Source organism: Ruditapes philippinarum, unplaced genomic scaffold, assembly GCF_026571515.1.
Source record: "Ruditapes philippinarum isolate M1 unplaced genomic scaffold, ASM2657151v2 ctg3529_1_1_1_1, whole genome shotgun sequence".
Lineage (NCBI taxonomy): Eukaryota > Metazoa > Mollusca > Bivalvia > Venerida > Veneridae > Ruditapes > Ruditapes philippinarum.
In genome coordinates this window covers 1-14,208 of record NW_026858142.1, presented here as the reverse complement: position 1 = coordinate 14,208, position 14,208 = coordinate 1, and the positions used below count along the sequence as shown (strand labels likewise).

The 14,208-nt window shown below is 30.0% G+C and overlaps 2 protein-coding genes across 2 annotated transcripts; both read right to left on the bottom strand.

The window, feature by feature from the left end:
* Positions 1 to 541: 541 nt before the first annotated feature.
* On the bottom strand, positions 542 to 4,318 carry LOC132752270 (uncharacterized). Its single transcript, XM_060742589.1, has 4 exons — positions 4,234 to 4,318; positions 3,737 to 3,809; positions 2,347 to 2,585; positions 542 to 1,144 (listed from the first exon to the last, which is right to left on the bottom strand). Exons 1-4 carry the CDS (start codon positions 4,316 to 4,318, stop codon positions 819 to 821), a joined length of 723 nt encoding a protein of 240 aa, XP_060598572.1. The 3' UTR covers positions 542 to 818.
* Positions 4,319 to 8,266: 3,948 nt separating this feature from the next.
* LOC132752271 (uncharacterized) lies at positions 8,267 to 13,947 on the bottom strand. The gene is made up of 4 exons (XM_060742590.1): positions 13,860 to 13,947; positions 9,715 to 9,769; positions 9,159 to 9,418; positions 8,267 to 8,737 (listed from the first exon to the last, which is right to left on the bottom strand). Exons 1-4 carry the CDS (start codon positions 13,927 to 13,929, stop codon positions 8,538 to 8,540), a joined length of 585 nt encoding a protein of 194 aa, XP_060598573.1. The 5' UTR covers positions 13,930 to 13,947; the 3' UTR covers positions 8,267 to 8,537.
* Between the last annotated feature and the right edge of the window lie 261 nt (positions 13,948 to 14,208).

The following is a 14,208-nucleotide window of genomic DNA, read 5'->3' as shown; positions in this document are numbered from 1 at the left end:
TCTAAAAACGCATTTGTTATTACAACTTGGAGAATTCAAGTAAAGTTAGTGTTATAATATCATTGGATAAATTTGGCCGCATTAATAATCAACAGCGGTCCTTAATTCTCGCATGCAATTACATGTACAAGGAAATATACATGACTATACCTTCCGAACGCCTTATTTTATGACAGAAAATCTTTTGCTTAAAGCCTCATTATGTCAAAGAAACGAATTAAACTAGTTGAAAAAGGTTGAACATAAGTTTTAGAAATGTCAAAATAACTGGTTTTAGAGCATGTTAGATGTTTATTACCTGAATAATTTAGCTATGACTGTAAGATGATTTGTCATAAAAATAGCAAAATGTAAAGATAGTAGTATTTTGACCTTCTTAAAAAAAATAAAACATCAAAACTGAACTTATACACCAAAAACAACATACACAAAATATGATTCAGTTGATTAGCCAAAAAACATTTTTTTTTGAAAACAAGAAAAGGAAACCAAAATAATAAGTTTTTTCAGGATAAAAGAAAAAAGCAGTTCTAGGAGATAATGTGCGTTTAATATAATCACGTTTTCCGAAAGGTTTTGTGAATTTTATTTCTAATAGTGTAACGTTTTTTATGATATTTGTCACTGACCTCGCAATCAGTGTTTGTATTATAAGTGTTGTTGATATATCATGTTTCCTATTCTTTTTTATTTCTTCTCAAAATATATCTATGTGACAAGTTTTTCACGTTTTGATTTCATTCTGTTATATAAACAAAACATTGTTGGCAAAGAAAGTCATAAAAAAACAATAACACCCGAAATTAAACAAGTAGGAATTATATGGCAAACACTCTACATAGTTCCAGGATTGTACAAATAAACAGAAGAAAGTAATTGACACAATTCTTTTGAAAACCGTTTCCAGTTTCATTTGATTTCCCTGTACCACTTCCGGTTCCAGATCCACTTGATTGCCCTGTACCACTTCCGGTTCCAGATCCATTACTTCCCGGTCCGGCATTGTGTCCGGTACCAGGCATTGAAGAATTTACCCGACTTGTAGTTCCTCCACCACCGCTTCCGCCACCTCTTAAACCACTCCCATTACCTCCACCACCGCCTATCGCATGAGCACCGCCTCCTGAATGAGTTGGTGTTGTACCTATAATAGAGAAAAAAACACAATAATTACATTAAAATGCATTTGTTCATATGTGTTTAAACAATTGACTGGATATGAGAAGGAAAACAAAGGAGTACTCAAAGTTCAACCCACAAATTGTTCATATTTGTTTGAACTCAACGTTCACATGGAACTGTAATAAAGTCGCTGACTCTGAATAACTGTGGTACTTTTTCATGTCAGAGACACATCGAAGAAGGTTTCCTTCATTCTGGTAGGTGCAGGATTAAAATCGTTATCATCTAGGAAAATGGAAACATTTTTATATTATATTCTACATGTATGATGTCCCTAGGCATATTTCCAATAATCAACCATTTAATTGCTTTAATTCCGTTATCTTTGCTTCGAATTTAAAACTGCCAATTGGTAATTTCATAATGAGAGTTCTTGACTGCGTTTCATAGAAAGTCATAAGTCCTAGGACGACTTACTAAAGAACGTTTCAATATACATTTTTATCTTCAATTAAATATACAAATATTCATTCCTCTGGGAAAATTTAAGAAATACTATGACAGACTTTGTTATCCGCAATATGTAAATGCAAATCAGCATTGCTATTCAGAAATTAAAAGAGCCATAATTTAGATGTCATAAGTTGGGAAATTTTCTTTGAAACACAACATTGTCTAAATTTTTGTCTTAAGACTGATCTCGGAATTAAGTCTTTCTTTGATTAAAACTTGGTTTACCCTTATTGTTATGATAATTATCAAATTATTGAATAAATCAAGTTAGTCAGTCTCCTAAATTAGATCTAGATATAAATGTATATAAATGATATTACTTATATAAGACTAATTCATGATCAGGAACTATTCCAGGAGACAATAGCGGATAACTTTTCTGCCGAAAAATAGACCAAAACGTTTTGACCAGCATATTGAACAAGACACAATAGCGATAATGTGAACATAAAGCAGAATTAAACGATAGAATTAACAATATATTACAACCAATGGCAAAATATCTGTTTGTTTAAATAGTTCTCTAAATATTCATGTCAATACACAAAATAGTGAAAAAACCATTAACTATAGAGCGCAAAAAAACGGCCAAAATTGAATATGTTACAGACACAGTTTAATAAACCCTATACATGGATGTTACTGGAAAGTGGAAGATACCGTCCTTGTCCACTAGCAAGGTCTTTCACTAGTTTATTTATTCAAACTTACTGGGACACGTGCAGCCGTATTGTATCTGAAAATCTGGGCATATAGAGTCCTTTGAGGTGTTGTATGGATTGCAGATAAGTCCATTTGTGACGTCACATTTTGCGATATACTTGATGACGGAGTCATTCCTGAAGCCGGTAAAGGATTCGCCTTTTGAATCCTTGCACCTTGCAGCGGTTATTGGTCCATTTGAGCATACAGAATCCAGAACTTTCGCTGACTGTTGCTCGTATTCGGATCTTAAGTAAAACAAATACATTTTGAATTGTATTGCAGGGAAAAGTAATTCATTATAATTTGTTGTACACTAATTTTCGTGATTTCCATGGAAAGATCAATCAACGAATTTAAGATCCCACGATATATTATTTCATTTTCTCATATGATCATTTATAAAATATAATTACATTTTATTTTATTTTATTTTTATTATTATTTTTATTTATTTTATTTTTGTTACTATTTTTTTTTTTGCAAAACAAACAACCCAAGAAAATGTCCTTTAAAAAGCCGCTAAAATTATTGCTAATTAAGTAAGTGAATATATAGTAGACGTCTAAATTGAATACTTTTTAATCGTAATTAAAAGCTAAGTCTAAAATAGAATTGATATTTCGATTACTATAACACTTTCTCTTTATTACATAATTACAAAATGACCTTTTAGGAAAATAACATTAAATGATTTTAACAATAATTATCATTAGTATTTCTATTGGGACGTTGTATAATTATTTTTAGTATTTTGTCGAATACCGTGTTCATCAATGGTACTTTGCATGTTTTACTCATGTACTTAAATTACAGTGTCCTTTAATTTATTATTGTACAAAAGTAAAGTCAGCCTTTTAAAGATCCTGTAAATTGTAATTGTGCATGTTACCACACTTAAGTGGAATTTTATATATGTATATAATAATGCTTATAAAACAATTTTCTAACATCGAAGAATATGTAAAATATGTACTGCAAATATTTGTTGACCAATATATGTAATGATTATTATATATTCATTCATTTCTCATTGAAAAATTTGACTTAGACTTTATAGAAAATAAATTTCTTATTATCTCCGTTTATTTTCATGAAATGTCAAATTCGGTAATATCTTTATAAATAATGTTTTTTGGAACTTACAATATTGATACATTTTGTAAATCGTAATTTTAGCATCATATTAATGATATAAAACCATAAAAAATTGTGTTACAGGATCTTTAACTAATGCAAATATTTTTTTTATTTTATTAACGGAAACGAAAATAATTTTGTAATCACATTCAACAGTTTGGCCTGCCGAAAATAAAATAAAAGATACAACTACGTGGAAACATTATTTCTTTTCCGGCACATTGCATGGTTTCTTATAAAGTGACAACGTGTATCTTACCTATTTAACTTTGATGGAGCCGAACTGTTGAACCATTTGGTATCCCAGCATATTGTTGGAATCGTTGTCTGGCCTAAATAAAACCAACATATAAACACTGATAATTGCTCGCAAATTCAACTGAAATGATCTGGTAATACGATGAAAAATTACGCTGATAATATTTAGTATTAGACATAACAACAAACCAAGAAATAATTTAACATAGAAGTTGTTAGCAAGTGTGAGATATATGGTCCGATATTACATTTATTTATGTAGAAGATACATGTATAAAAGTGTTCTGGAACAAAATATTATTATTCATCAGTTAAAAGATAATTCTAAATCACTTACAACATTATCAACATATTTTATTCAAGCAGCATTTTTATAAGAAATAAAAATGATACATTTCTATTTTTTTCATCAGTTTTTGAAATACTTATGTGCCCATTATAAATTAATCCACTTAAAATGATTTAATTTTGTTCTGCTTGAAATGGATGATTTTATACAAGGTATAGACTGTTCACTCTTAAATTCTGTCCTCATACTGATATACGGTTTAAACAAATTATGATAACTATCATTTCTAGTCATTTTTATATTTTATCATTTCAATTCTTCTCTTGGTACCTAACGTATTGTTCGTTCCATTAAACTTCTATTGGATCTCTAATATAGCCTTAAATATTCATTTGGTAGTTATTTTAAGCTATGTTCAATGTTTACATAAATGTAAAAAAGACAAAACTTTCTTCACAAAGCATCATTAACAAATCAGAAAGAAAAAGAACAATTTTTTAAAATAAAGAAAAAATAAAAACATTTCTTACCGTATACTACAATGAAGCCTGCAAAATGCTATTAGAAAAAAACGCGCGACCACCCATGATAACAAAAACTCGAAAATCACCCTTTTGAATTTGATTTTGTGATATACTTAACAATATATCTGTCCAATTCCTTGAGGAATTTTGAGGCCCGAAAAGTGACCGGACATTATCACATTGTTCATTTTAAAGTTTAAAGTAGCATACCTTCAGATTCATGCTAATTTTAAAATTGTATTAAAAGGTAAAATATTGTCAAGTGTACAAAGAAAGTAATATACACATGGCACTATCAGTCCACGTCAATTGCAAAGTGAAGGTCAAAATATGCAATACAATTACATTGTATACTTGTCCTTACCAGTAAACATATGATGATATATACTGCAAAGTCAAGCATTCATTGATTGATTGCAAATAACATGTAAATGTTAACTTGAATTGTGAATTTTTATTAATTTTCCCAGAATCTTTTTTTTTATATGAACAAATAGTTTACATTATAAAATTTGAGCATTATATATCTGTAATATAATCTAACCCTTTTTCCTTGATATTTCTTGTTTTTTAATAAGGTACGAAAGTTACCGGATATCAACCGTTAATAAATGGATCGTTAAACTGTAAAGGTAAAAGACAACAACATTAACTTTAACATACAACATATATATATATATATATATATATATATATATATATATATATATATATATATATATATATATATATATATATATATATATATATATATATATATATATATATATATATATATATATATATATATATATATATATATATATATAAGTATGTTGAGACAATGAACGTTAACTTACAAAAAGTGATACTAAATGTTACTTTTCAAAATCAGAAGCTTTCTTTAATACTGTTATTTTTCAGATGATATTGCCATAATTTAAACAGTGATCTAAAACCACTTGAAGGGCATTCAAATATTCAATTTATATACATCTTTTTATTAAAAATCATCGAGTTGTTTGGGTAAGCAATTGTCATTATTTTGAACATTTGAAGTATTTACTTAATGATAATAAATTGAAAAGTTTAACACTTAACTTTTGGCTTTGGGCCTTTGGGTAATAAAATGTTTTTAAAAATGCCCCGAGAAAGAGGAGTCGAAAAGGCCTATTGAATAAAGAGGGGAAAAATTAATTTTCCCAATACTTTTATTGGGCCAAAAACTTTTCCGTGTAAAAAATGTGGTTTTAAAAAATTGAAAAATAACTTGTTTTTATTTTCAAAACTCTTTTTTAAAGACTTTTAAGAATATTTAACTTTTTTTAAAGTGAATGAAACCCTGCCCAAAATTTTTAAAAAAAAAGATTTAAAATAATTTTTTTTAAAACAAAAACCAAAACATGAAACAAAACCATTCATTTTAATTTTGGGATTTTTCATGATATATTTTTTTTTTAAAAGCAATAAAATTTTAAATTCTATAAATAAATTGCTTTTCCATTGTTTTACTTTCCCAAAATTTAAAATGAAAAATCGGGTCCGAAATGTAAAAAAAAAAGGGAAAAAAAAAATAATATTTACATAAAAACGTTTCTTATGTGACCGCGATGACAAAACACTAAGGGTATGCTGACAAATACGTGAATAACGTGAAATTAAATGTGCTGGTTCCTTCAAGCCTATGTGCACGTGGTTGTGGAGCATTTCACGACCGTTTTGATATTAGATAAAACAGAACTGAACTGATTCTATTAAATGATATGGCCTGAACATTATGCAAATTCATAGTTATGATTACTAACAGTTATGAAGACTATGAGAAGGTTATTCCAAAAAATTGTACTACGAGTTGATTTATTGTGTTATTTTGTATATGACCATTATCTAAGCGCTACGATGTATAGGGAAGCGATATTCCGACGCAGAACAAAATATGCCTCAGAATATAGCTTTTGATGTTGAAATATTTTGGCTATCAGAAGGTTCTGAATCACTCAAGTCAATTACTCTTCATTGTCAAATCAGTTGTTAAAGATCCTGTAACACATTTTTTTCATGGTTTTATTTCATAAAAATGATGCTCAAATTAAGATTTGTCAATATTGTAAGTTCCAAAAAGCATTATTTATAAAGATATTACCCAATTTAACATTTCATGTAAATAAATGGAGGTAATTAAAAATTTGTTTTCTATAAATTCTAAGTCAAATTTTCCAATAAGAAATGAATGCATGTAATTTATTGATTAAATATAATGTGCACAAATATTTGCAGTACACATTTTACATATTCTTTGATGTTTGAAAATTGTTTTATTTACATAATTATATACATATATACCTTTTTGCAAGTGTGGTATTCACACAGTAACAATATCAATCACAAAACATACAGGATCTTTAATGGATGCATTTATCTCGATTGTTATCTGTTTGTTTTGGGTTTTCTTTGTGTGTGTGGTTTGTTTTGTGTTTTCTCTCTGTGAATGTGCGCCTGCGTGTGTGCGTGTGCGTGTGTGTTGATTTTTTTTCTTCTCAATAATACGTAATGTTTTACTTTTGAAAGTGATATGTAATTGCTAAGAATGATAATTATAAAGTATATAACTAATTGTTTTTTTCAACCCATATTGACGGTTACAAACATTTATTTAATTTTACCCATGAAATATGGTGCTATATCAGTCAAATATATCTCATATCTTTTTTAAAAATAAATATGAACTATAAATATGAAAGTGGGCGGAGTCAAAACTCCGGACTTCTTTCGCCATTTTGTTTGAAAAATCTGATAATTACAAACAACTTTTTGCTGAATTTTATTTTGATAACTATCTAGAATGATAGAAATGGTCTAAGTAAGAAAATAAATCCGAACACAAATATCTTTAATTCAGTTGTTAACGTTGTACTGACGTTTAAAGAGTTTTTTACGTGACGTCACAATGTAGCGCTTAATATCGGGTGCAAAAAAAGACAATAATTATATTACTGTGCGCTGTACAATTTGCAGTTGCATCGCAAGCAAGGGGTTTCGTTACAATTTTCTTTGATGATGAAATGAAATAAAAGGATTATTTTTGCGTTTTTCGTGAAATATGGTATACATGGTATATATTTTCACGAAACATGATAAAATGCCACATATTTTCACTCGCCGTCTCGGCTCGTGAAAATATGTGGCATTTTGTCATGTTTCGTGAAAATATATTCCATATTTCTCTCAAACGAAATAGTGTCCTCTTATTATCCATAATCCCATACAAGTCGGATTACACTGAAATGCAATTTATTGAGTAATAAATTACTTAGAGTGCCTGATAAATTCGTTTTTATTGTTGTGTGATTTTCGATATTTTCATTCGCATGACTTAAGGGATTCTCAAAATATTGGTGGTTTCGTTACTTAGGTCAATATGTATAACTCAATAATGAGATTGCAAAGCAGTGTAAAACAATGTGCGGGATCATTAAAAGATTGAACTTGAATATCTGAGAAACTTAACCCGGTAAGTAAAATAACTTATAAAAATTGGAAAAGTGAGAAGAAAGTTTCTTGAACTTACTTCTTATGATTAAATTATTTCAGAACAAAGCCTTTATTTTCCATATTTTTGAACAGCCAATGAGAATCCAAGATTTGCGTTTGTTATTTAAAAATGACCAATGAAAATTCTCTTTATATTCAGTTCATCCCTGTAAAATTTACAGGAAGTCAAACTGATTTTAGATGTTCTTCAGCCGGAAAAGGAATATAATGTAAATAATGTAAAATCTAATTCTTGATTATAAAATGGATCTGAAAGAATTCAAACAACCCTTCTTAAAAAATAATATTTATGTGAAAATTCATGTGTCACACAGAATAATGAAATTATAATTATGTTCAGAATATGACATCTTTGTTTATCAATAATTGGAAATCATGGTAATGAGAGAATTTAGAAACAACAAATAAATAATATAACGTCTAGAAAACAATGAATATTCATTGTATTGTGGGTGCATTCATTTATAGTCGATGCTAAATGCTTGTAAGACCAATTTCAACACCAATGTCGAAAAAGCCAACAACAATCCAACGCTTTTAGAACCCTGGGCATTGTTCTTGCAATGATGTTTGCGGGCAGATGTAATTCCGTTCCCGTCATAAACGGTGGTCGTATAATTAGTAGTTACGTTAACACATCCATTTGGCGCACCAGTTCCTGTAAAGTTATGTATAGTTTTAAGAGTTATTGTAACATATGTTTAAGCAATGTAAAAACTCATCCGATTCAAGAGATTTTTGAGTAATTATTATATTTATATGGCAAAGCAACATTCATATTTTAACAGGTAGTGTTAACAAATTAAAGAAATCGTTTAACTGGATATTACATAATTTTATATATTATAACAGCAGATTTCTTTTAATTGCTTCTTGTTCTTGGTGGGTTTTTTTGTGCTGTTGTTTGTGTTTCTTTGTTTAGTTTTGTTTTGTGTTTCGGGTATTTTTGGCAGGGTTTTTTTTGTGTGTTTTTGTTGTTTCTGTTATCTCATCTGTGGACGTGTGTAAAGTTGATGATGCATTATACAGTAAGATACATTTTGGAGAAAAGAGAAGTACACTATTCAATTAGATATTACCTCCAGTGTGTGCCGTAGGTGGGCCTCTGCAACCATACTGTATAGCAAAGTCTGGACAAGTTGCGTTTCTTACATTCATATATGGATGACATATAAGTCCGTTGATTTGATTACATACTGCATAGTAATGGTTAATAGTGTCGTTCTTCGTGATATTAAATGGCTCTCCTTTTTCGTCTTTACAGCGTGCAGCAATAACTGCTGAACCATCTACACAAATCTTGTCTAACACTTTAACCGACGGAAACTCATAACTCGATCTGAAATACAAGGTTAAATGTTTTGATCATATATATAAATATATATACATGTAGATATCGATTTTCAAGCATGTGAAAACATTTTTTTTAAAGTGTTATCAATAACGGTAAGTTAGCTTGTAAATAAGACGATGCCGTCAAATAAATTAATGATGATTATGGTCTAAAAAAATGTTTTAAGTACAATTATATCAGTTTAAAATCTTTAAATGTAAAATCAAGCTTTGTCTGTTCACATTATAAAAAATACGTTTTTCGGATTCTTTTATTTTGGTTCAAGTGTCTAATATGCCTACCCGTTTTTTAAGGTAGATGACTCATTAAACCATTTAGAATCCCAGCATGTCAGACCTGAAACAACGACAAAAATCATTCCATGGTAAAATATATATAAAGAATGATACATTTAAGAAACGATTGCTGTCTTAATATTTTGTTTTTTTTTATGTAATTTATATCAGTTTTGATGTCGATAACCTTTATTTTAGTAGTTAAAGTAGTAGTAGTGGTAGTAGTAGTAGCAATATCAGTTGCAGTAGCAGCAGCAGAAGTAGTAGCAGTACTAGAAGTAGCAGTCGTAGTAACAGTAGTAGAAGTAGTTGTAGTAGTAGTAGTATCAGCAGCAGCAGCAGCAGCAGTAGTAGTAGAAGTAGTAGCAGAAGCAGTAGTAGTAGCAGCAGAAGTAGTAGTAATAGTAGCAGTAATGATTGTGGATAGTATGGTCGGGTGTTATTTTTTACATGAACGTGTGTTTTACGACACAATACAATCCTGCTCGCTTAAATTGATGCGCGCCAAACGGCGGGTTGTCGTGCGGCGGGTTGTCTCGATGTCATATTGTCGCTTAGTTCAAATCTGTGGTGGATGATTTGGTACACTTTACGCGTTGCGTTGTTGATAGAACGACAAGACGAAAAACCGACAATGCGCCTTTTGGCGCTTTGTCGTGCTGTCTATAGCGACAACACGTCGCACAAAAGCGTTTCAAAATTAGCAACCATACAAATCGAAGGTTTTGCTATTTGTATATAAGGAAGCCCAGCAACAGGGTGACATCTCAACAACGCGCCTCACGACAATGCTCCGTTTGGCGTGTTTCGTGAGAGACAGGACGACAAGACGACAGTGCGACAACGCGCCGTTTGTCGCGTGTTGCTAGCGACAAGACAAAAAGGCGAAAACTATATAGGTTATGTTGTCGCTATTAAGAATGCAACGCGCAAAGTTTTCCAAATAAGCGACCATTTAAATCTTTAGAACTAAAATACACAGTAGACATGTTTTTATCTTCAGATATTCGGTTGATCATGGCCTTTTTCTATTAGTTGTGTATCAGTTCACACAAAAATATTTCTCTATTGAGTGTTAAAATAAACTATCATGACATGTGTTCTATAGTTTGGGTAAAAATTACACGAGTGGTCGATGTAAAGGAGAATTACATCTTACACAAACGATGAACAAATTTTCGTTTTATTTTACAGTTAAATGATATTTCTTGAATATAAACTTGAATGCTAAAGTCTGTTTTTCTCACTTGTAACCTCACTTTCAGACCATTTTGTCACAAAATACACGGATTTTAGAGCTAGAAAATGTATGTTCAAAAATCAACGTTAGATATCGATGGTATTATTTATTTCAAATAATACCCATGAATGATCGTTTAATTTAATAAATAAAACAAAAAAAAAATAAAATAAAAAGTAACATCATGATGGTTTTATATCTGTGAACTCGGACGGAAGTATATTTTAGGCTATCAGAAGCGGTAGGTCGTCCGCAATTTTTTAAGTATTTGTGTATTTGATACGAGAAAATGATATAATGTATTTGATAAAGATAGATTTACTTCGGATTTGATATTTTTACACCTATATGTATTTGCTTATTTTTCGAACTTATCAATATTTGAATAATAAACATTTATTTTATGCTTTTGAGTGGATTATTGTTTTATCCGTGATAATTATATTTGAAAATTTCACAGCGACAATTATCAAAATCAAGTGTCACACTTTTCAATGACGAGACTACTTTTTAAAGATGTTCACTATGTGGTATCTGTTTAGAGAAAATCAAAGCTAAAAGCGATAAATAACCCATATTTCAAACGTAATAAAAAGACAAGACTTATTTCTATTCATTAAATTATCAATCACCAAATATTTCTCATTTTTTTATTTCATTTTAACAGGCTGAAAAATACACTACTTTCCACTGCTATTGATTACTAAGCATACAACAAAAAGAAAATTCGTTGGTTTGGTGTGTACGATGTTATTTTATTTCATCTAGTGAACTTCAAAAACAGTATGCTCACTCTTGAGTACGCCACTCTTGAGAAAACTGTTTTTTAAGGTCACTCGGTTAAATAAATTTCATTTTGCACAATAACAAACAAATGTCCTCTATATATTTCCATCATTACATGGTTACAGGAAAATATTTGCCGTTCCAAATGGTATATCACTTTCCAATGTAGCTCTTTTACTTTTCATGTTATTCATGCAGACATTTGTCTATGCTGAAATATTTTGATGACAAAATATGTCACAATTTATGCAAGCCTATCGTGAAAATACAAGAGCTACATAAGAAAAATATGTACGACCTGGAACAGGTTTTGATTTTAGTAATTATAAATCAAATATTGAAAGATAAAATGATAAAGGCAAACACCATTTGCTGTGACCCAATTACATCGTGAATGAATATCACATTGTCACACGCCCTGAATTGCGTATATTTCTTTTTTGTACTCCAGGTGACATGCAAGAGACTTTTTTTTATCAAATCATATCGTTATTTTAAATTGTAAGAGAATTTTTAAATAAGAGTATCACATATTAAACACTGTAGTATCAAATAACTTTATCCTATACTGGACAGGAGTTTAACATTTCATAGAAAAGTCCAGGATTAAGGCTATTTACTATTATTACCCGATACCTTATATAAATGTTATTTGGTATTTCTTACTATTTTCTGAAATTCTAAAAACGTCCACATTCGCGAACTGTTGACCGGTCTAGTTTCGACTGTTTCCCTCGCGTGCTCTGACGTCATTGACGTCATAAATGATTCCCACTTGAAGCGTCTATCGATCTTGATCATGAACCAAGCGTGGCAAAATATTAAGTTTAAGTATTAACATATGTGCACTTGAACTATTTTCTTGTTCCTTTTTGCTTCTGTAAGTACTATTAAAACAGTAGTTGATCAGTTAATAAAACAGTTATTTCATACGTGATTTTGGAACAGTCAAACAGATGTCCCTCGGTGTTGGGGATAGTGTTTTGAACTGTTGGTCTCGGCCTACGGCCTTGGGCAACAGTTCAAAACACTACCCCCTCCACCTTGGGCCAATAGTTTGAATGTTCCCAAATCACATATTAAATTACTGTATATTATTACCTGATACCGTTTATAAAAATAATTTCATATTTTTTACTGTTTTTCTGTCTAAAAACGTTCATGTTCGCGAACTGTTGATCGGTCAATAGTTTCGACTGTTTCCCTAGCTCTGACGTAATAGAGGATACCCCCTGGAATTTAATTATTGCAAAATGACTGTTTCTTTCAGGTTTTTGTTAACGAAATAACAGAGTAAAACAGTATGAAAATCTACAGGCATAAAAAATGTTGGCGTTGTGACATAGTTAAAAGATAAATTAAGAAAGTTTAATTATAGATATATTTGCTTAATTATTTTCTTGTTCATTTTTTCTTCTGCAAGTACTGTTAGAACAGTAATCGATCAGGTAATCAAACAGTTATTTCATATATGAATAACTGTATACTGTTAACTTCGGTGCTAGAAAACACCTGTTCATGGTATATACATTCAAGTATATGTTTGATGCCTGAAAACCAGTTTAATTGGAAGTCATTGGTTGTTTACTAATTTGTTCCTCCTTTTTATCACGGTTTAAAATGAAAACACTTCTCCGCTTCAAATTTCACTTTACGGTCTTTGAATAAACCACGGTTTTAATTGATATAATTGTGGTAGTGCTCTACGCAGGGTAGTGTTAACAGGAAAATGCGCGACATCGAATTAAAGAAATTGAAGTAAAATCGACAAAAACAAGAACGTGCGCCGCAACTATTACCCAATCTATAAAACACGTGATTACAAAAGTTCATAAGCAAAAGTAAGTAAAGATGATGAAAACTACTTATAACAAAATTCGTCTACATCACAAAAAAATTATTAAAAAAAAACACCAATTTTGTGTCCGAAATTTGATTTATATTGCATTTTTTTAAAAAATTTAGGGGCCAATATCTCTAAGGAATAAATTTCTATTTGATCAACATCTTCAACAAAAATGCAGATTGTGTTTAATATGATTTATTTCGTAAAACGAAATTTTAATTGAACTTATAACATTTTATTGAAGGGTTTTAGTTTTTCTAGAATCAAATTAAGTCTTACCACTAATGTTAGTGAAACACCCAAGTAAAACGAAAACACCAAAATATATTCCCATTTTTTCTCTCTGCATATAGAAATAAATTGTTATCTTCGCATAAATTGCATGGGTTTTTAAAGGATTGGTGACACTGTTTGATTAATTTGCAAAATATCTGTTTTGAGGCCCGTACTAAAAGCTACCTCCAATTTTATATTATTTATTTTTAAGAAGTATAAATTGTCAAATGTCACATTTGCATGTAATTAATATTAGCATATATTACTTATAAATTAATCGAGTATAATACAATTGAAAAGCTAATCAGGAACGGAACGAATATTTATGGCAGTAATAATAAATAGACAAAAA

Excerpts from the sequence above, each read along its gene's own strand:
- LOC132752270 (XM_060742589.1), bottom strand. The coding sequence starts at position 4,318 with ATGACTAGAAATGATAGTTATCATAATTTGTTTAAACCGTATATCAGT. Across the intron at positions 3,810-4,233 it reads GAGTGAACAGTCTATACCTT|GCCAGACAACGATTCCAACA; the intron begins GTATAAAATCAT and ends GGTTTTATTTAG. Across the intron at positions 2,586-3,736 it reads GCTCCATCAAAGTTAAATAG|ATCCGAATACGAGCAACAGT; the intron begins GTAAGATACACG and ends GTTTTACTTAAG.
- LOC132752271 (XM_060742590.1), bottom strand. The coding sequence starts at position 13,929 with ATGCAGAGAGAAAAAATGGGAATATATTTTGGTGTTTTCGTTTTACTT. Across the intron at positions 9,770-13,859 it reads GTGTTTCACTAACATTAGTG|GTCTGACATGCTGGGATTCT; the intron begins GTAAGACTTAAT and ends TCGTTGTTTCAG. Across the intron at positions 9,419-9,714 it reads TCATCTACCTTAAAAAACGG|ATCGAGTTATGAGTTTCCGT; the intron begins GTAGGCATATTA and ends CTTGTATTTCAG.